Below are 20,668 nucleotides of genomic sequence, written 5' to 3'. Positions count from 1 at the left end.
ATGAATCTCATGAAACATGAATCCAATCACGACATCCACCCATAATTATTCATTTGCTGTGAATGTTTCAATGTCAATGTAGCTGTCGCCATGTATCTGATGCCCATGGTATGTAACAGTGTTGTAATTATGTATAGTAATGCATCGCTATGATAAAAGTTCATCCTTGCCCAGCAGCTTTGCCATTGGGTCGTTCGTCACAGTCCGTTTCCTCCTATACTCATCCATTTCCTCTTCTGTCACACCATTCATCATTTCTTCTCTTGTCCGCTTGCGCGGCTGCTCTTCCTCTCTGTTCTTCTCTGCCTCCTCCTTTGAAGGCTCCTCTGTCTCCTCTTCATCATCATTGACCAGGTTGGCCCCAGTTCGTTGACGCTCAGCCGCCTCCCATGCCAATTTTCCATCGTCACCAGTACAGTAACTGTTTTTTATGAACGAATGACAGCAAGCGTAGCCCCATTTGAAGTTGGACCACCAGCTTCCCCATACTGAAGTATGATTGTTGATGAGAACATCTTCAGCGTACTTGGATTTGGCCACCTTCTTGGGCGCACCCTTGATCAAACCAGCCTCATCGTACTCAACAAACGTCTCGGATTCGGTGATAGCCATGTTGCGCAAAGCAGCCGGCATAGCCTTCTGATCTCCACCGTACTTCTCGAGCAGTAACTTCTCTCGTTCCGCACGCTTTGCCTCTGCCTCCTCCAGCTCCTTCTTCCGATAAAACTCTCCTGCTGTGGGGTTTGCTTGCAGATGCTGGCTTGTGTTACCAGACTTTTCTTGAGCCTCCCAAGCGTATCGCTGAGCATTCTCGAATGCGCCAGCATCGCCTGAGGATCGCATGAAACCCTCTTCCGCGAATGCATCCGCTGCCTTGTCTGCCGTTGCACCTGCATCGACCAGTGATCGCGTTTTCGGATCGTACTTGGCAGATTCTAGATCGAGGTTCAAAAGATACTTGGCTGTGTCCTCTCGTATTCGCAGTTGTCGTGTTGCTGTGCTCTGATGTTTGCTCATATCATTCTCTTCCGCATACTTGTCGCCTTCTTCTGTCTCTTCATCGGCATTTCCGTCCTTGGTGGCCTGCTTGCGTAGCTCCTCCATCTGGTTGAACTCATCGACCACACTGCGATACTCCTTCGCATCGTATCCATTCCAGCGATCGCGCTTGGCGTCCCATCCCATGTTGACATCTTGAATCACCTCATCGGCCTGAATGTCTTTGCCTGTCCATTTCGCACCCTTGGCTCGTGGCCGACTCAGGCAGTCTTTCTTCTTGTGAGTCATGGCGCCGCAGTTTTCGCAAGCACCTTTGCGGTACTTGGTGGCCGCTGGGCCGGCCTTTCTACCTCGATCATACCATTGAGACTTATCGTTCTTCTCTTCGCGGCGCTGATGCTGGAGGTAATCATTCTCGTCGCCTTCTTCGCCGGCGTAGAACGGGCGTTTACTGATGAAGGATGGGATGTAGATGTTCTCTTCCTTCAAAGCGGCACCAGCGCCTCCAGGGCCAGTACTTGGGGGCGGTGGTTTTGCGGGTGCGGTAGGCATGGCGAGCAATGTATAGCTTTTCCGTCTATTGAAACGTGCGACTTTCACACAACGAGATAAAAAATCAGAGCCAAATGTTCAGAAGTCAAAACGGGTGATGCCTCCGTCGCAGATCACTGAGCCTAGAGCGGAAAGTTGTTTAGATAAGCAGTCTTATCAGCACGTGACCGCGCGCGTCTGTAAGAGGCTGGTAGCCATAGCAAAACGCGTCTCATAAGCAGTCGAGGTTACACAAAGACCTTCAGAGTGAATTGAGCTTATTAAGAACACTTTTTTGAGCAATGTTTGGCTCTTCTGTTCTTAATAAACAGTATTAAGCCCCTGATGGATCCAAACTTCAAAGAATATGGACTTGTTCCGGGTCAGACTCAATTGTATCGATCACTATCAAGCGACACCCTCGCGATATGACCCCCAGCTTCGTAACGACATTCGCCCCTCCCAGATATCCAAGGGACCCAGAGTTCCTGTTGTTCGCGTGTTTGGGTCTACTGAAACGGGACAAAAAGTATGCGCCCATATTCACGGCGCATTTCCGTACTTGTACGTGGAATATGAAGGAGGCTTAAGTCCTGATGAAGGTTCGTCGTGTATACTCCAGTAAACATCTGTTGGCACTAAAATATCTAGTCGGTGCTTATATATATCGATTTCATCTGTCCATAGATCATGCGTTAGCAGTCAGCTATCGACGAGATCAGAAAGGTGACAGTGCAAGGTTCGTGGCAAGGATCACTCTTGTCAAGGGTGTCCCCTTCTATGGCTTTCACGTGGGGTATCGCTTCTTCTTGAAGATTTACATGTTCAATCCCATTGTCATGACGAGATTGGCGGATCTTCTTCAGCAAGGCGTGATTATGAAGAACAAGTTTCAGCCATACGAAGCACACCTTCAGTACCTTCTTCAATTCATGACAGACTTCAACTTATATGGGTGTGATTATCTGGATGCATCCGTTGCTCGGTTTCGATCTCCAGTTCCAGAATATGAACAGGGATCGAGTTCATTGCACAAATGGCACAGTCGATCAATCTCTGTTGATCACATTACCGACGAAACCACGCTTCCTCGAAGTAGCCACTGCTCGATAGAAGTGGATATATGTGTACAGGATATTATCAACCGACACAAGGTCAAGGAAAGGCCTCTCCATCATGGCTTTACGGAAAGAACCAATCCCCTTCCTGGAGACATGAAGCTTGTCTACAGCATGGCTGGACTGTGGAAAGATGAGACGAAGAGACGCAAACGAAAGATGCAAGATCTGACTGAGGGCAGCAGTCCATTTCCACCAGAAGTCCTTGTGTCAATGTCAGCCAACGCTCGCGACTCTCAACCGCAAGGCTGGCTTCATGAGGAAGAATTCAGGACTGAGATCCAAAATCTCATCTCTGAAGAGAAGCTCAGCGTTGACCCGGAAGAGCTTACTTTTGAGACGTTTGCAAAGCCGCATCCATACGAAGAGCATGTTAATACTACTTTGGAGTCAGTTGAAGACCTTTTCCCATCGAAACTTGCACCAGCTTTAGGATTGCCCTTCGGTATGGAGGCGGAACAAGATCTGCGAAGCAGTATTGTCGTTGATGAGGGTAAAGTGCGTCAGGTTGGAGAGGCACACAATGACTTCTACCCTGAAGACTCTGATGAAGATGTCATTGCGGCGCTCGTAGCAATAGAGAAGGCTGCCGCAAAAGTTTCTCGCGGACCAACAGACCAACTACCACAAGAGGATCTTGAACTAGCGGCGGCTCTCAACATCAATCCCGACAAATTTGATAAAAAGACATTCTGGAGGTCGGCCCTTGGGATCTGTCAAAGTAGCCTGGTGACTGGCGAACTTCCTGACCTCCCGGTGAACCAAGAGTTGCTTGATTATGCAGAGGACGAAGGGTTTATCGGACGGACGGAGAAAGCACCGACGCTCACCTCGTCTAATTTGACCCAGCTCAAGCGACCGCTCGATGATCTTCTATCATCCCAGGCATCGAACAAAAGGACAAGACTCAATCAACTGTCCATGGTAGATGAAGATGAAATGGACCTAGTTCCCGTTCCTTCAACAGACGCCAACAAAAATCTCGCCTCCTCCTTCAGAGGAGCTTCCATTCTTAAAGGTCCTCCATCGCTTAACAAAAACACCGGTTCTGTATTGAAAGGTGCTTCCGGCTCCAACCAAAAGCTAAATTTTCCTACCGTCAAAGATCAGAATGATCCGAACACCAAACTTCGTCTCAGCCAGATGAGCCAGAAGTCTGCTTCTCAGCAGACCGATGATGGCCGTCACACCAAGCATGTTTCGTTTGATCCCAGCAGTTTTCTCCCTGCTGAAGCGGAGTTGTCTCAAATGGCTTTGTCATCTTCCATGAAATCGTCTGGAGGACGTGAAGAAGATGAAAGCAATGAATCGAAAATCCAGAGAGCCATGAGTCGATTCGCCAGCCAGCAAGTATACTTGGTGTCTTCTCTACCCCCTTCTGCAGCCGCTGTGGCTTCCTCTTTGAAACAATACGGGCTTCCTGACGTGATCTATCAAGATGCTTATTACAGCAGGGAGAAGGATGTCCCTGGGCGGATGCGAGAATATGCTGGGAAGGAGTTTCGACTGGAGAGCAACACACTGCCTTTTCTACCCGAATTTGACCCAACAGGGACAGCTCCAGCCAACTACGGGCTCAAATATGAGACTTTTGACAAGACCACTGCAGAACTTCGGTATGAGCGACAGAGGAAGAAGTGCTCGCTGAGAAGTTGGGAGCTTACAAATCCACCGCCTACATATCAAGAAGTCGAGGAGTGGTGGGCAGAAAAGGAACGCAGAGCAAATGCAACGGAAGGGTTCAAAATATCATCGACTCCTAGGCAATATCAATCTCAGATCGATGGACCCACGCCAAAGAACAAGCACGGATTCAAGTACACCCCGGGCAAGAAATCAACCAGCGTCCAGCATGAGATTCAATACATGAGCACCATGAGCTTGGAGGTTCACGTAAATACCAGAGGAAAGTTTGTGCCCAATCCCGAGGAAGATGAAGTCCAGTGTGTGTTCTGGGCGATCAAATCTGATGGAACTGCTACCGGCAGCCAAGATTCAGCTGGTGTCCAAACAGGTATCCTGCTGTTGTCAAATGACGCCGAGTTTACTCAGCGGATCCAGCGACAGACCAATGCCGAGGTTATTGAAGAAAATTCCGAACTGGATCTCATGGTTCGAATGGTCGAAATCGTAAGGAACCATGATCCCGACATCCTTACCGGTTACGAAGTGCATGGCAGTTCCTGGGGCTACTTGATTGAGAGAGCACGACTGAAGTACGATTACAACCTCTGTGATGAGTTTTCCCGCATGAAGACAGAATCACACGGCAGGTTTGGCAAAGAGAACGATCGTTGGGGTTTCAATACCACATCCACTATTCGGGTTACCGGTCGACACATGGTTAATGTCTGGAGGGCAATGCGAGGAGAACTCAACCTTCTCCAATACACCATGGAGAATGTCGTCTGGCACCTGCTCCATCGAAGAATACCTCATTATTCTTGGCAGTCCTTGACAAATTGGTACAAGGGCGGAAAGCATAGGGAGCTCAACAGGATGTTGAGATACTACCAGAACCGCACAAAGATCGATCTTGAGATTCTCGACGCCAACGAACTGGTTTCGAGAACCAGCGAGCAGGCACGACTTCTGGGCGTGGACTTCTTCTCAGTCTTCTCCCGAGGATCGCAATTCAAGGTAGAGTCGATCATGTTCAGAATTGCCAAACCAGAGAACTTCCTACTTGTTTCACCGAATCGCAAGCAAGTTGGTGGCCAGAACGCTCTGGAATGTCTACCACTTGTCATGGAGCCACAGAGCGCTTTCTATAATAGTCCTCTTCTGGTTCTTGACTTCCAGAGTTTATACCCGAGTGTCATGATCGCTTACAACTACTGTTATTCAACCTTCTTGGGACGAGTCACCGACTGGAGGGGTATGAACAAAATGGGTTTTACTGAGTATAAGCGCCAGAAAGGTCTTCTTGCCCTTCTGGAGGACTATATCAACATTGCTCCAAATGGTATGATGTATGCAAAGACAGAAATCCGCAAGTCACTTCTAGCCAAGATGCTGACTGAGATCCTGGAAACTCGAGTCATGGTGAAGAGTGGCATGAAGCAAGACAAGGATGATAAAACCCTGCAACAGCTTCTAAACAACAGACAGCTTGCTCTCAAACTGCTCGCCAACGTCACTTATGGTTACACTTCAGCGTCATTCTCCGGCCGTATGCCATGCTCCGAGATTGCGGACAGCATTGTACAAACCGGCAGAGAAACTCTTGAACGAGCGATTGCTTATATCCACTCTGTTGAGAAATGGGGCGCCGAAGTCGTCTATGGCGATACTGACAGTCTTTTCATCTATCTGAAGGGCCGAACAAAAGATGAGGCTTTCGATATTGGTAATGAGATTTCCAAGGCAATCACCGAAATGAACCCTCGACCCATCAAACTCAAATTTGAGAAAGTCTATCATCCCTGCGTTCTCCTCGCCAAGAAACGTTATGTCGGTTACAAATACGAGAGCAAAGATCAGGTGAAGCCCGAGTTCGATGCCAAGGGAATCGAGACTGTCCGTCGTGACGGTACACCCGCGGAGCAAAAGATCGAGGAAAAGGCCCTTCGTCTACTGTTCGAGACTGCAGATCTCAGTCAGGTCAAGGATTACTTCCAGAAGCAATGTCAGAAGATCATGCGCAACAATGTTTCGGTACAAGACTTTTGCTTTGCCAAAGAAGTGCGTCTGGGTACATACTCTGACAAAGGTGCACCACCTGCAGGAGCTCTCATCAGCACAAAGCGTATGCTTCAAGATGCTCGCGCAGAACCGCAATATGGTGAGAGAGTTCCATACGTTGTTATCACTGGTGCTCCAGGAGCGCGACTCATTGACCGATGCGTTGCGCCCGAGGAGCTTCTGAGTAACCCTCACTGGCAGCTCGATGCCGAATACTATATCTCGAAGAATTTGATTCCTCCTCTGGAGCGTATCTTCAACCTTGTGGGTGCAAACGTACGCCAGTGGTACGATGAGATGCCCAAGGTGCAGCGTATTTACCACGCAACTACGCTCGGTAAGAAGAAGACAACGCTTGAATCCTACATGAAATCCACAAATTGTCTCGTGTGTGGTCTCAGGTTCTCTCAGGAAGACAATGCTCTTTGTCCATCCTGCCGCAAGAACGTTCCCTCATCTCTTCTTACACTCCAGACACGACTCACAACCGAGGAACGTCGTCTTCAAGAAGTACTCTCGCTCTGTCGCAGCTGTTCTGGCCTCGGACCTATTGAGGACGTTCAGTGTGATAGCAAGGATTGCCCTGTGTTTTGGACACGCATGAGGCAGGCTAGCAAGACGAAGGGACAGCGCAATGCAAGTCAACCTGTGATACAGTCGTTGGTGGACAGTGTGGAGAAACTGTCATTGGAGTGGTGAGGATGGAGGATTTGTAAGTGATTATGTGTTAATGACGAGGTGGTATTGTGGTTTTGTACATGCATTACGAGGCGTTTGGATGATAGGGTTGAGTTGGATAATGCATGAAGATCATGGGATGCAGGTAACTACCCTGCAGTTTCACTTAGTTTTACTTTTATACACGATATCGACAACGGTTCATCGCTGAACTCGGACCTCATGAGTAAAACTGTAATTACAGCGGCTCCCTCGTACGGTACGGGTGTTGGTGCAATGGTTGTAGAGGGTTATCAGGTATTGCGTATCGTATACTGGCTACTTACGTCCCTTGAAAGTCTCATTTAATAGCTAAACAATCCCAATTCAATATTTAGACTTACATGGTTGTTTTGTGATTCAACCCATACTCTATATAACTTGACTGCCACTTCTGCCTTGTTTAAGCGTCGGAGAATTTCGACCGTAGATGATGTTGAAATCAGTTCAACATGTATTGGATATCGCGGTCCTGGAGCCGTGATTCCGGCGGAGCGGTTTACCGCATCGCGGCCCCACTTGTGATTCGTCCGAACCTGAAGGGGGCCGATTGAAGATTTTTGGTCAGTCCCATTCTTATTAGACAAAAACAACGGGCGCTTCTTGTCTCAAACAATTATTCATAGATACGAAGGTGCCAAAACTGACTCGATGGAAGCGAATCATGCAGATATGACAATAACATGTGCCTATATCGTCATTTAACCCCTTGTTGAGATCTAACTCGGACCCTCCGGAACTATTAGCTGCTGGTTAGCAAGCCAGGTTCGAAGGGCTTCGAGAGAGACCCCTGCCAACAGTAAGGGACCGAATAGTTCACGATAGCGGCCGCTGATCATCTTGCTGTTATCTGTAGCGTGAATGGCATGCATCAGAGCCTCTCTAGCCTCTCCAGCCAAGGTGAAGGAATCACATGTCTAGAACAGCTACGGATAGAGTTCCCCAACATTAATCTGTGCACTGATCCACAACTAGATCTCAGGTACAGGTACAGGTCAGACAATCACTGACATGTGAAGCAGACCGAGATCGAGAGCAAAGCTTAACGATCTAGATCAGGGACCAACTTGGCCAGCTCAACCTTGCTTGGATGGGTTGGTTTGCGCGGCGCCTCCACATTCCCGAAGCCCAAAGACAGCCAGCCACATGGCATCGCTGACTCTGATAAAACGACCGGAGCAAAATGTGAAAAAAGGAGACGGGGAGGGGCTGACCTGGATGAGACGAGACTAGGGCTTGGCTGGGCTCCAATGCGTTGCCAGCAAACCTCACCTCTCACCTATCTCCTCTGTATGACTCCTTGAGATAGATTGCGCGGTGTGAGGTGTGCCTGTACTGTACGATGCGTTGTACAATGTACAGTATCCGTAAGCTCGGCTCCAACGTGGAGAAAGGAACAAGTCATTTTTGGGGTCGCGTATGGTGTTTTGGTTAGCATTGACCCAAACATGAGTTAGCTGTCAGTGCCTAATCAAGCGCATACATACCTGTTGAGATAGAGCAAAAGGTAAGTAAAAAGGGACATCGATTTGCCACAAGGTACGACGTCTAGACCTTAGTAGCTCAGAGCTATTGATTTGAGTTGTAGAGACGTGAGTGTGCCTGAGTGAGGGCTGGCAAGATGGCAAAGACTGACCCCAAGACCCAATCAAAAGCTTCTAGATATCAGCCAGCTCCAAGCTAGAACGCTGAAGGGGCCGAACCGCAGTGGAGGTTGCCCTTGCAGTGGAAGACTGGATGCGTTCCGTGTGGTCTGGTGTCTGATGACTGCCAATCATGTAGATCAAGTGGCCAATATCGATGATGATCTGAGGCCAGGATGCGACCTTGACAAGCTTGACAATTCGACAACTGACAGCCAGGCACAGCTTTGAGGGATGCCAAACATGTCCTGAGGAATTCCGTAAGGCTCCAGGTCGTATCAAGCAAATTGTGATGAGGAACAAAGATTGTAGCCGATATTTGACTAACCTTATCTTGCTTCAAAAGGCGCATGAATGGAATCTTTCGAAATTCTATGGGTTCCAACCATAAGGTATCGATATTATGGATGTCGAACATTCCTTCTCCATAGGTACGAAACAGCTATTTGGCTGTAACACTGCCGAAGGATCAATCCATTGAACTAGGTAACTAACCCTGTACAAAGGGTCTTCTGAACTCTGTCCGCCTGCATAGAATCAGCAGCCAACCCATGCTGTGACTCCCCTGCCCCTGTCTGTCTCGCACATCAGCCAAGAGGAGCGTCGAGCATGAATCTCCGAGGGATGGCCGCAGAGAGACCGCCGAAGTCTGCTAGAAACAAGAAAGCGTATCAAAGTCTTGCACTACTGAGGTGGCTTAGTGACTCCATCCATGATATCAAATTGATGTAGATTCCTTGACAACTTTAACAAATGTTTGTTGATCATATCGTCCGTGTCCCCGTTGTTGGTCTTCCCGCCGGTCCGGTCTCTGCCGCAACGCCCCGTCCCTTGGTAACAACAGAAGCAAATTCACATACTAACAGGCGATTTTCGTCGGCTGAGACAGTGGAATGCTTGTAAAATCATATCAGTAGCAATACAGTAGTAATAGCCGTAATATCGCCACGAGCTGCAATCTAATCGACGGAACGCAGCTAATAAGTCGCCTACCGCCGAATCATGGCTTGCTTGTTCTGTGTAAGACCGAAATATGTCTGCAAGACACGGTCCATTTGGGGAAATGCACTCCCGTCTCGGTAGGTCACCGATTCCATTTCCAGCCATTCCAGCTCACGGAGGAGGGAAGGGCAACATTCAGCATCCGATCCAATTCAGCCAAATTGGATATCCATTACAGGGGGTCACACCAGGTGCTTCAGAAGTTCAATGCGCTGCACTACAGGGGGCCAACGCTGTAAGGCGAGCTGCCAGGCGCCGCCATGACCCATTCCTAGAGGAGACAAGAAAACTTTGAGACCTTTATCCAAAGTGACAAAAATAACTAATAACAACTCTGCTAAGCTCATACTAAGCTTACCTAAATACTTTTATCATTAAGAGTAGAGGTCCTAAGCTTTTTTGCTCTCTGAGGCCATTGGGCCCAATGGTGGCCTGCTACCACGTCTAGCACGTCCACTAGACAGCAACTTATTACCGGCAAGGCGACCCTCCCCACATCTTCCCTGGTCTTTTCGCGGCACGCGCACCTCCTTCCCCCCTCCCCGGGCAGCAAGAACGGATACTTTTGGGGGGTGGCAGGTACCGACCCGAACTTGGCTTTGGCGCAGGAACGAATCATCAATGTCACCGTCTTTTCTCTAATTTGCTCTTACCTCGTTTTGACTCATTTCCATATCCCATATGAACTTGCCATCTCTCCACCTCCAAATTTATTGCTCCTCTCTCCAATTTCTATCTTATGTCAATTTCGATATCATATAACAACACGCCTTTTTGCGCTACCTGAGCTTATCATCGCACAGCGCAAACAATACGTAGCCCTCCCACTCCCGCTACAACCTTCTTCAAGATAAAGGGTCCTGTGCCTTGCGCTTGGCGGGTCCCATTTGCGTCATACCTAGATCTCGAACTCGCCCAACATCCCTTGAATTAGGTCTCGGATTTGGTCTCACATTCCCTCTCGAGTCAGTAAAAAGGAAAGAGACAATCATAACATAAACCAATTCCTCTCACTTCGCCTTCCTCGACTTTTTCCAACCTCTAATTTCATTTCATCTCGACGACTTTAACGACCAGGAACGACTTGCATCAGCACCAAGTTTTAGGAAATCGACTAGAACAACTTCAAACGCCCTATGCCTTCCTAACGAAAAATCGATCCCACACTACTCCTCCGATTTATTCCACGCTCCACAGTGACAGACCTTCGGCACGCCTTCCATGATCATGGCTGCGAGGTTCACGCCCGAGGCTTTTCTGCCATCGGGCGCCTACGACTCTGATGTTGTTCTTTCCCTGAATAGCCATCTCCCTTATCGCAATACGTCCAGTATTCCGTCTCCGCCCAACTCGTATCCTCGAGCTGGAACCCTTCGTCATCAATATCCACAACACTATCTAAACCCATGTCAACCGCAAAACCAAGATTATAGCCAGAGTCAATTTCAACGCGGCCGAATACCCCCCGCGAGCACCCTGCTACTTCAGCACAAAGATTCATCTCCTCTCTCACTAGAGTCTTTAAGGGCAGCTCAATCTGTTCCGCCGAGTTATCGACCATTTCCTCAGCAGACCGAATCTTTCGACACTTTCGACGCTCGTCCCGCGACTGTATCTCCCACTCACGGAGGCCCGCCTCCCGTTCCAGAATTCCGCTTTCCGGCATCATCTACAGCTCCTCTGCCCAACGTTTCCTCGTCTTCCGGACTCGTTGGTGCATCCCTCTCAAGATCTGTTTCGGCAGACGCAGTGGCTGCCTCTCAATCATCAGTGCACGTGGTTCAACGCCTCGTGCAGCAGAACCAACTGATCCGTGAAGCCTGGGAAGCGGAGCGGAATCATCTCGAAGCTAATCGGCGACGAGCTGAAGAGGTCTATCAAGAAGAGCGGATCATCATGGATGAGGTCCGGGATAGCTGGGAGGCCGAGAAGGAGGGCATGGCCCGAGAAATCGAAGAACTCAGAGAACGCGTCCATCGACTTGAAGGAGAGAACAGTGCACTCAAGGCTGTCACAGCGCAGAGTATCCAGGTTACGGGCGTGGTATCGCCTCTCGCGAGTCAGCGTGGCGGAAGCGGTGAGGGCTCCATGGACAGTTCCTACTTCCAAGCTCCACCAGGACGACTCGCGTCAAGGGGACAAAATCCGACCATTCCAACTGGTCTGTCCATGTCCGATGCGTCATCTCTTCCACCTGGTCTTGATGGAGCATCTCGTCGACCTCACTATTTCCAGTCAAGCAGCGCTCGAGTATCTCCCACAACACAGCCCGAATCATCACCTTTTGTCCCCCTCGACCCCAGGATGCAGACACAGAACCCAGTGGCCAAGGACTTCCTATCGTCCCCTACAGAGGACGTGGTCACTCCTGTTCCAGTCATTGATGTTCAAGAAATTGACCCCAAGTTGGAAGGTATCCCACTCAAGGCCACTGCGGTCCAGAAGCCCACATTCGCCGCCGGTGCATCTCCTCCCGAAAACCCAGCATCCCCTGTAGCATCCCCTCCTGGTCCCGCCGCTCGAAGCCCAGAGCAGTCTCGACGCCCCACGAATGCCCGGGCCTCTTCTAAGGAATATACGTTGCAAGCTCTCTCTGCTGTCGAGTCTCGACGGCTAACAATGCATGCCGGCCATACACCCAATCATTCCCTGTCATTGTTCCCTAAAGTCAATCCGACTGACCCAGGTTCCATCATTGGCGAGGCCGTCACGCCTACCGTTGAGTCTGTCATCAATCTGGATGCAGCTGTGGTCGCGGAAGAGGAGAAGAATGACAGCCTATCGGTACCTGTGCAATCTGATAGGCGCGATTCCAAGGTGTCTTTTATATCTGTTACAGAAGAGCTTGACCCAAACGCACCAGATCTCATGATGGAACCTAGTGGCGGCGACAAAGCTCTCAAGGGACCACTGATGTTAAGAAACATGCCAGCCAAAGATGAGCTCTTTTTTGAAAAACTGCACGAAGCACTGGAGCCTATAAGCCAAGGACAAAATGCTCTCCCGGCTGTGATGCAAGGTCATGGGCTGGGATCTATTGCTGGTCCATCTGGCTCCAATGCTCCCACGCATATGTCTAAACAGGCCGGTCCAGTCGGCGGGGATGGATCTGCTGACGCCCAGCGAGATGCCGATGATAGTGACGGCGAAGGCAGTGGCAAGGCTATTGAAATTGACGTTCCTCTAAAGTTGAAGAGCACGTCCAACTTTGGTGCCCCTTTTGGTGCCATGTAGGACGGCATCCAAGGAGCCACAAGTTATCGAGCCTGCAGCTCGAGCTTGTGCAACCAGGTTCCACCGTCTTCGCCGCAAGATTTGGAGCGTTCTCAAGCATCCCCTTGACGTCTTACTCACGATGATGAAATGTTTTCGCGTTGAATGCCTATTGAGCGGTCTTGAACGCACGTCACGATTTATATGTCTGTCGAATTTGCGAACTGTCTTTTCACCTCGGGTTGAGTTTTCAATCAGGTTCAACGGCAAGCGAGCGCACATGCGGTTTTATGGGACAAGGGATAAAAAAAGGATGCACATTTATAGAACAGGAGTATAGGGGGACTGGTTATTATACCTTTTGCGTTTTGTTTTATTGGGAATCGCGGATTCTACAACATTATTGTCGCAATAGCGGTAAACAGTGACGCGTTTATGAGCTTATGACAGGAAGGCAGGCTCACTTGGAATTGTTTTATGCAAGTTGGAACATTGGTGGAGGTCTGTGTTTGAATACCCTGAATGATAGGAAGTCAGTGTCGGAATCGGATGGAGGACTTGGGCGAAAATGGGAAGATGGGAGTTGAGGATACATTCACCAGTAGATATTAAGGAAATCGCCTGTGGGCAGTAAGGCATTCTTTTTTGATCGGTTCGGTATCTCTGCTGTGACTTGTTTTTCACAATCTTCCTTGATGGCCCCTTTTGTTCAAAGCCTCGACCAATGTTCTCATCTTCTCTGAGTCATGACATACATAGTACCGCATGTCAAGTTGTATATCATCAAAACATTAAAAGGGTGACAGTCATCAGGCTGACACATTCAAGTAAGTAGGCATACTGTAGATACCGTTCCGTGTATTCATGCTGGAAGTAAAAGAATCTACACTGTCTGAATACAGTCGCTACCATAGAAGATCTTAACAATCGAACACCGTCAACGCCTATTCTCCTGATATAGTGATTCCCAATCCATAATTTCTTGACCATCTGTATCTCTTGATCACAAATCTAATCTTGGTCATTGTTTCACCTGATTAGACACCCATGGTGAAATCGTGCTCGATACCAGGTGTCACACTGGCCATGAACTAGAAATAAGGTTAGGAAATGGAGAATAATTCCACGCAACATGGATAGACGCACCTTGAGGAACACAACTAGGTACTGATCCACTCGGATAGCAACCTCTTGATCATCGATCTCGGTCTCCTGGACCTCCTCCCACTCATCCTTGTCCGCTGCTTCCTGAGCGCCCTTAACATCCAACTTTCCAATCTCATCTACCAGACCTTCCATGCCAGAGGGTGTCTGGCTGTTACCGGCACGAAGCTTCTCACGACGCAGGCGAAGAGCGGCGTCGGCACGGTCGAGTAGTGTCTTCATGACTGAGGCGTGCTTGCAAGGATGTACTGAAGCCATCTTGATGTTGTTGGCGAAGAAGGGGAAGTCCTCAAGTGTCACTGTCTTGTCCTTGTAGTCGCCGACAATGTCCTCCGTCATGTCGTTAGGGGGGAGCGGCTGACCGCTGGCAAGATAGCCTGAGAGATACAGACGGGGTGTTCGGTAGTAGGGGGAGTACATGATGTAGAGAGTGTATGTACGGTGAGCGCTGCTAGTTGTTAGTAATCTTCCTGAAACGCAAACTGCGTTGCATACCTGTTCTTGGAATCGGCGCTAGAATCACGGATGATAGCCTCATCGTCGTCTTCATCCTCCATGTCTGGGATCTCATCATCATCCTCGACAACCTCTCGATCACCGACATTTCCGGAATCATCCACCGTCCTCACCTCCTTGACCTTCAGCGGCTGGGAACTAGCCAGACCACCGGTCCTCAGCCAACCATCCTCGTCGTCGCCAGTAGCGCCCTTGAAGTCGTCGCCATCGTTCACAAGAGCTTCCTCATGGCCTGCATCACCCGCAAAGTCGTCGTTTAGGCGTCGGTGGCAGGGAACGTTGCGTGTCACGAGGAACTGCTTTCCGGGAGGAAGATGGCTCACTCGCTGCTCAGGAGAGTCGGCATCGCCCCAAGACCAGGTCGGGAACTTGTACACAAGGTAGTCGCCCGCAGCGAGGAACTCTTCTGGTGTGATTTGACCGGTCTGGCGGAAGGTTGACTTGTGAGAGACGGGTGTATAACGATCCCGTAGGGTGTTGACTGTGGAGTAGATGTAATTCATGATGGCTTCGTTTCGTCTCGGTTCGCTCGTTCGATAGATATGATGTCTGTTGATGTTCAAGAAGTCGGAAAGATAAGCTTGTCGTAGAGTAGACTCAGACGCTGTATCACTGAAAGGATGCGGGGTTGAGATTCTGTATAAGCTTGTTGGTGGAGGGATACAAAGAAGTCAAAGTTCAAAAGAATAAAAAAGTCTTTAGAATACTTTGTCGTTTCTCCGTCACGTCTGCCTGAAAAGAGAGGGAGAATGACTGATAAAGAAAGACAAATATGTTGAGCTGCCTGAGTAATAGACTTCACTGGTGAGGCAATCACATGGAGGTGTATGCCTGGACCCCTCATTGGCCGTGACGTGGGGGACAGCCACTCAGAGTCGGGGGAGCTCGACTGAAGCGGGTACGGAGCTGGGCTTATCTTATCAGCATGCACGTCATCTTCCAGAAGCTTTGCTCACGTGTATACCATGAGCGTCTCCTAGGAAGATGAGAGTAAGTCTGGTGCTTGGATCACAAGGACAAGAGAAGCAGAATTAGCCATGGTCAGTAAATTTGTATAAAGTGATCAAGTGCTCCATTCGGGATATCGTGGTATCTTTTCTTCTTCAAAACGGTTTTTTAGAAATACATGTCTAAGCCCAAGCCCAAGCCCAATGCTCATGGCTCCTCTTCGGCCTCTTCCTCTTCCTTCTTCTTCTTGTCTTCGCGTTCTTTCTTTTTCTCTAATAACTTCTTCAGCTTCTTGGCTGAATTGAATACGCCGTTTGTGCCAGCTCCACATGATGCGCACGTTGGGTCCTTTCTGTATCTCTTGAGAGCACATGGCTCACAAAAGTAGTGTCCGCACCTCGTCTGAATAGGTTCCCTATAAGGCCCCTCGCAGATGATACATGCGAAAGGAATCTTCTCCAACATAGCAATCTCTGCCTCGTCTTCCGCCTTCTCCTCCTTTTTGTCGCGGTTAGCGCTCGCGATGATGGTACCTCCTAGGTTCTTCTTCCCCCTGGTAACTTCTTCCCATTCTTTATCGAGCTGCCAGCCTTGCTTTACGTCCGTTCTATCGTGTAAGTAGATGCAAGAGTCGCCAAAGCCACAGTGGCCGGTCTTTTTGTAATCTTTGCAGATATCTGGCTTGAAGTCCATGATGGTGATGGTGCGAACATTTGAGGAGGCCTTGACGGGACCCTTCGCTCTGTTGGGCGCATCGGGGTTCTTTTGGATGAAAGTCGTCTGATTTGCGAGTCCTTTATATGTTCCATCTGGTTGTGAATCCTTTGTAGCAGTTCTTGTTGAGCCTAGGAGGTTCTTTGCTGATAGCGCATCCTGAGAGTCTTCATCGTACCAGTTGCTGTGTTTTGTCGCGTCATTGGTACTTGTGATGGGCACATTGCGGTCTGCTGTATAAACCGTCGCTTGAAGATCCGTCTTCCCTGTTGCCAAGTCTTTTGAGGATGCTGTGACGGTGACAGTCTTCTTGCGCCGCTTAACGCGCTGTCCCGACTCGTCTTCTGATGATGAATAGTCGCTATCGTCACTATCGGCGGGAGGTGGCGTCGCTGGTCGTTTTCGCAGGTTTGCTTTGCCCTTTGCGCCTCGCTTCTTGAATACTGGGGCAGACGCTTGTGGTTCTGTTGTTGAATCGGCCATCTTTGTGGTTCTTGGTGGTCAATTTAGAAGTGACGGGTGTGGGTTTTAAATGCGACCGTTGCAGATTGGAAATCAAACTTTCTTGACTACCTACAAGATGGAGGGATCTAGAAATGATCATGTGACTGCGCGTAGCGTTGGTGTCAGAGTCGGGAGCCAGTCAAATATGAATCATGACATTTGGCAATTGTCAGGTATTTCTTCTTGGCCTTGATATGATGTCTCCATCAGACCTCAATTATCGCATTTTCTTTCAATGGCGCTGTTTTGGCGGGAAAAGAATCCATCCGCGTTGAGACTAGATCCTATCCATCCGTGGGTCACCATCCAGAATGCACGTACCCCATATCGTTCAGTATCACGAGAATATGATCTATCAATCGTTAGTGGCACCTCAAATTGGCGCTCTTCTTTTGTCGTAAGCCTCGATGTGTTCTCTTGCATATATAAATCTCTCTCGTCGGCTGCCCTTGGGCATTTTCGAATTACCATAACTTCAGGAACGCCTCCCATAATACACAAACACCATATATATCGCCTCTTGGCATCATCCAGGATGACCATCTCGCCATGATCCGATAAATAAATGCTCAACAAGGATAATTGGATCTCCTTTATCATGAGTGTGTTCTTGAGGCAGCCATCCAAAGCTATCCTTTGGCAGGACAAGGACATCACCAATCAACCGAGGCTCTTCAAGTCTATCTAGTTCATCTCCGGTATGTTCCACACCTGTGGACTCCTTGAAGTAGTCCATGAGAACTTTTGTGAAAGCAAAGGGTCCAGTAGTGGACATGACATCTTCGAAAGAAACTGCCTCCCCGGGCTGTTTGGACTCAAGAAGTTTCTTGAGATCCTCTGCCACTTGGTTCACAAGCGTCTTGATGGCAGGATGGTTTGGCTTGGCCAACACCGAATATTGGCATAACTGCACAGAGTATGGGGAGCCAGGCCAGATGGGCTGTTTGTGGTGGTCATTCTCTATTCCAACGACCAGATTTACTGAGCCCTGAAACTGTTTCGGGATCCATTTTGATACTGGCTGATGGGGGAATACGTCGATATCAGCCCATACACCACCGTCACGCAGCAGTATCAGATATCTCAAGAAATCGGCCTTCAGAATTGGGTCCTGCAGGCTTGTGAAGACGTCGGAAATGTTGGCATCAAATCTATCGCGAACATAGGCGTCATTGTTGGCGTCAGTAATGCGCTCGTACCGCCAATCTGGATTGACTGCACGCCATTGATGTGGAAAGCCAACTGTTCGATCAGTCGGATTCTCTGAGTCATCTTTCCAACTTTGCCATATCTTGTGTGGAAAAGGCTCCTGTTGCAGAGTGACGGGAGCCGTAGGCAATGCATCTTGTTCAGGCAGCCTACTTGCTATTATGTGCATTAGCAAACAATCCAGGCTGAGGGTTTGCGAACAACTAACGTCTTATCCTGCCACTATATGCGTAGTTGACAGTCAAAAAGATGACGATCACGGCGGCTATCGACGCAGTGTAGACATACTTTCGGTGCGCAAAAGCCGGTGACAACATCGTGGCCAGACTGAATTCAATGAGTTGAAGGGAGTTGAAGCGACATGATGCGATCAGCTTCGGGCAGAATTACAATAAGACAATTTCAGCCCTGTCACCATTAACTGCGGCGATGGATGGACCCCTGAATCGGTGTGGGGCCGAGTCTCCGGCCGTGTCGGGATACAGTGTCGAACAGCCAATTATCAATCCTCTTTTACCGCCTGGTATAGGAAACCATTTAACCACAACTGTCTTCAACCAACACACCAGTGAGAGTTCACGATATGGTCTCATGTGGAATCTACAACCAACACAACTTCAGCCCTCGTTAGAGATGTCCCCAAAATCAAGCGATGGTCGGGACAATTCCTTGGGACGATAACTGCTGGCTCAGCCAGCGAGCATCTATTTCTGTACAGCACATGGTTCTTAGACCAACGGCTTCGTGCAGCTTCTCATACACTCCCTGGAACTGCCAAGGTTGGTGCAACCAACAGTTCCAAAGACGAATTGTCGCATGAGTCTAATCTCTAGTCTGTTGGGTCGCTCTTCAGCTTTCTCTCCGTCCTTTCTACTCAGTTTTCCCTCGAAACTCTGTGCTTCTTTTTCCTGCATAGTACACACACTTCTCTGTACTGTTGTGCAAGTTAATTATCAAGATGAAAAGGCTCATCCTTTCTCTTCTGTTTCTTTCCTTCTCACAATTGTGTTTCGCCGCCAACAAGTGTTACTATCCCAATGGCCTCGAAGCCGAAGACCGTCCTTGTGATCCCAATGCAAAGCAGAGCGTCTGTTGCTCTGGAGGCCTAGGAACAGTATGTCTATCGAACAAATTATGCATAGGGGGCAATGGAAATACCGTGCGAGGTTCATGTACGGATAAGAATTGGGAATCGCCCGAGTGTGCAATGTTCTGCCTGGGTTGGTGACGATCATGCAAAAGATATCGCACAGTTATACTTACTCTTTCCAGGCGCTGACACGGGAGGGACTGACCTAATATCATGCTCCAACATTACAAGCACTGACACATCTTATTGTTGTGACCACAACGCCAACTGTTGCAACAGTGGCGTCGGCAGATTCAATGTACTCCCATCTGACCCCGAAGTTTGGGCGACATGGAACCGAAAGGCGACTCGATATGACATTGTTGGTACAGTGTTTAGTGGCCAGTCCACGACCGAAACCGCATCGGCAACAACGGACGTCACATCTTCTACGGCATCTGCTTCTTTCACCACGACAAGCGACGCATCCATGCCGTCCAGTTCTGTGCCGGATACACCAGAGCCATCCGAAACACCCGCAGGGCTTTCCACCGGTGCAAAGGCGGGAATCGGGGCTGGTGTTGGTGTCGGAGCTATCATGGCTGTGGCTGTTATATATCTCTTTTGGAAAATGCGCAGAAACGACAAGGCTGCCAAGCAGGGCGAGCAGCAACCACCTTCGAATGACAACCCGATGACGGATGCTTGGCAACAATCTCAGTACATGTATGCTTCGAAGGGGTATCAATATCAGCCTCAATCTCTGCAAGAGCTATCTGGAACTCCGTTGCAGGGCTATAATGGGCCGGCTGAGTTGCCAGCACATAACTGACGTCCGTGGATTTTGTTGTCTCATGTCCAGGGTGATGGGAGCTCCGGCTGGGCCCGTGTATATAGCATTAGATTACGCTTGAAGCATTAAATATGTAGCATAATATCATTAGAGTTGACGATATTCCTGGCAGAGCATGTTGAGATTGATAATTCACCTAGTGCTTTGCAGGGTGTGCAAAGAGGAAGTGAATTTCAGGTTACCTATCTCAACTTGAACCTAGGGAATATTGCATGACCGTCCATCAAGCAAAATTTGCATCCTGTATGTAAGTAGGGTCTTTGCACAGACCTTGAGTTTCTAACACTTAGACCCTGACTTTCGCACGAAGTCATGGACAGCCTCACTGAGGGCAAGTATGTACCTAACCAGGCATGGGAAATCCTGTGACCAAGAGGCATGTTTTTACCCAAAGCTATTGTACTATTCGTAGTCTGTCTGGGAGCCTGAATGAATTGTGTGATTCTATGTGCTGATATTTTCGACGACCATGTCGAAGTTGCTACCCTGTATCCACGCATTTGAAGCTCGGAAAATCTAACGTCAGTCCTTGAACTGAAGATTAAACCGAACCGAGGTAGACGAATTGGTTTATGCCTAAGTACTGGGACTTATCGCCGTCTGGCTACTACGTAGTTGCTTATATGATAACAACTGCCGCAGTGTTTGTTGATGTCTTCGTTTGACGTAACAGATGCTACCTCAACACATTGTCACAGAAACATAAATGACACGTAGAGTACTCACTCGCTCCATTGCCCAACAATGGCCTCTCTTACATCAGAAACCCCTTTCTCCCGCAGGA

General features: G+C 48.9%; 7 protein-coding genes across 10 annotated transcripts; 3 read left to right on the top strand and 4 right to left on the bottom strand.

Annotated features, from left to right (window-relative positions):
- Window positions 1-48: 48 nt before the first annotated feature.
- On the bottom strand, window positions 49-1,654 carry FOIG_12009 (pre-mRNA-splicing factor SLU7). Its single transcript, XM_031212718.1, has one exon. It carries the CDS (start codon window positions 1,549-1,551, stop codon window positions 148-150), a length of 1,404 nt encoding a protein of 467 aa, XP_031057596.1. The 5' UTR covers window positions 1,552-1,654; the 3' UTR covers window positions 49-147.
- Window positions 1,655-1,777: 123 nt separating this feature from the next.
- Window positions 1,778-7,259, top strand: FOIG_12008 (DNA polymerase zeta subunit). Its single transcript, XM_031212717.1, has 2 exons — window positions 1,778-2,132; window positions 2,182-7,259. The coding sequence occupies exons 1-2, from the start codon at window positions 1,898-1,900 to the stop codon at window positions 7,029-7,031; spliced, it is 5,085 nt and encodes a 1,694-aa protein (XP_031057595.1). The 5' UTR covers window positions 1,778-1,897; the 3' UTR covers window positions 7,032-7,259.
- Window positions 7,260-10,121: 2,862 nt separating this feature from the next.
- Window positions 10,122-13,847, top strand: FOIG_12007 (uncharacterized protein). Of its 2 annotated transcripts, XM_031212716.1 has the most exons (2): window positions 10,122-10,435; window positions 10,498-13,847. In XM_031212716.1, the coding sequence occupies exon 2, from the start codon at window positions 10,916-10,918 to the stop codon at window positions 12,926-12,928; it is 2,013 nt and encodes a 670-aa protein (XP_031057594.1). In that variant the 5' UTR covers window positions 10,122-10,435; window positions 10,498-10,915; the 3' UTR covers window positions 12,929-13,847. The 2 variants fall into 2 exon arrangements, with proteins under 2 accessions (XP_031057594.1, XP_031057593.1); XM_031212715.1 differs by having other exon boundaries at window positions 10,122-13,847.
- Window positions 10,375-15,445, bottom strand: FOIG_12006 (autophagy-like protein 3). 2 transcript variants are annotated; one of them, XM_031212714.1, is made up of 3 exons: window positions 14,567-15,445; window positions 14,054-14,519; window positions 10,375-13,998 (listed from the first exon to the last, which is right to left on the bottom strand). In XM_031212714.1, exons 1-3 carry the CDS (start codon window positions 15,088-15,090, stop codon window positions 13,945-13,947), a joined length of 1,044 nt encoding a protein of 347 aa, XP_031057592.1. In that variant the 5' UTR covers window positions 15,091-15,445; the 3' UTR covers window positions 10,375-13,944. The 2 variants fall into 2 exon arrangements, with proteins under 2 accessions (XP_031057592.1, XP_031057591.1); XM_031212713.1 differs by having other exon boundaries at window positions 10,375-14,519; window positions 14,567-15,365.
- Window positions 15,446-15,742: 297 nt separating this feature from the next.
- On the bottom strand, window positions 15,743-16,732 carry FOIG_12005 (uncharacterized protein; the record flags this gene model as incomplete). The annotated part of the gene is made up of 1 exon (XM_031212712.1): window positions 15,743-16,732. One exon carries the CDS (start codon window positions 16,730-16,732, stop codon window positions 15,743-15,745), a length of 990 nt encoding a protein of 329 aa, XP_031057590.1.
- A 547-nt stretch (window positions 16,733-17,279) lies between these two features.
- Window positions 17,280-18,279, bottom strand: FOIG_12004 (uncharacterized protein; the record flags this gene model as incomplete). Its single annotated transcript, XM_031212711.1, has 2 exons — window positions 17,280-18,118; window positions 18,171-18,279. 2 exons carry the CDS (start codon window positions 18,277-18,279, stop codon window positions 17,280-17,282), a joined length of 948 nt encoding a protein of 315 aa, XP_031057589.1.
- A 136-nt stretch (window positions 18,280-18,415) lies between these two features.
- Window positions 18,416-19,997, top strand: FOIG_12003 (uncharacterized protein). Of its 2 annotated transcripts, none has more exons than XM_031212709.1 (2): window positions 18,416-19,182; window positions 19,235-19,997. In XM_031212709.1, exons 1-2 carry the CDS (start codon window positions 18,921-18,923, stop codon window positions 19,861-19,863), a joined length of 891 nt encoding a protein of 296 aa, XP_031057587.1. In that variant the 5' UTR covers window positions 18,416-18,920; the 3' UTR covers window positions 19,864-19,997. The 2 variants fall into 2 exon arrangements, with proteins under 2 accessions (XP_031057587.1, XP_031057588.1); XM_031212710.1 differs by having other exon boundaries at window positions 18,495-18,741; window positions 18,816-19,997.
- The last annotated feature ends 671 nt before the right edge of the window (window positions 19,998-20,668 follow it).

Source organism: Fusarium odoratissimum (genome assembly GCF_000260195.1).
Source record: "Fusarium odoratissimum NRRL 54006 unplaced genomic scaffold supercont1.24, whole genome shotgun sequence".
In the NCBI taxonomy this organism is placed as follows: Eukaryota; Fungi; Ascomycota; class Sordariomycetes; order Hypocreales; family Nectriaceae; genus Fusarium; species Fusarium odoratissimum.
The sequence above is the reverse complement of the archived record's forward strand: the minus strand, read 5'-3'. Positions and strand labels throughout refer to the sequence as shown.

Excerpts from the sequence above, each read along its gene's own strand:
- FOIG_12008 (XM_031212717.1), top strand. The coding sequence starts at position 1,898 with ATGGACTTGTTCCGGGTCAGACTCAATTGTATCGATCACTATCAAGCG. Across the intron at positions 2,133-2,181 it reads AGGCTTAAGTCCTGATGAAG|TCGGTGCTTATATATATCGA; the intron begins GTTCGTCGTGTA and ends TAAAATATCTAG.
- FOIG_12006 (XM_031212713.1), bottom strand. The coding sequence starts at position 15,090 with ATGAATTACATCTACTCCACAGTCAACACCCTACGGGATCGTTATACA. Across the intron at positions 14,520-14,566 it reads AGCGCCGATTCCAAGAACAG|CGCTCACCGTACATACACTC; the intron begins GTATGCAACGCA and ends AACAACTAGCAG.
- FOIG_12009 (XM_031212718.1), bottom strand. The coding sequence starts at position 1,551 with ATGCCTACCGCACCCGCAAAACCACCGCCCCCAAGTACTGGCCCTGGA.
- FOIG_12003 (XM_031212709.1), top strand. The coding sequence starts at position 18,921 with ATGAAAAGGCTCATCCTTTCTCTTCTGTTTCTTTCCTTCTCACAATTG. Across the intron at positions 19,183-19,234 it reads GTGTGCAATGTTCTGCCTGG|GCGCTGACACGGGAGGGACT; the intron begins GTTGGTGACGAT and ends TACTCTTTCCAG.
- FOIG_12007 (XM_031212716.1), top strand. The coding sequence starts at position 10,916 with ATGATCATGGCTGCGAGGTTCACGCCCGAGGCTTTTCTGCCATCGGGC.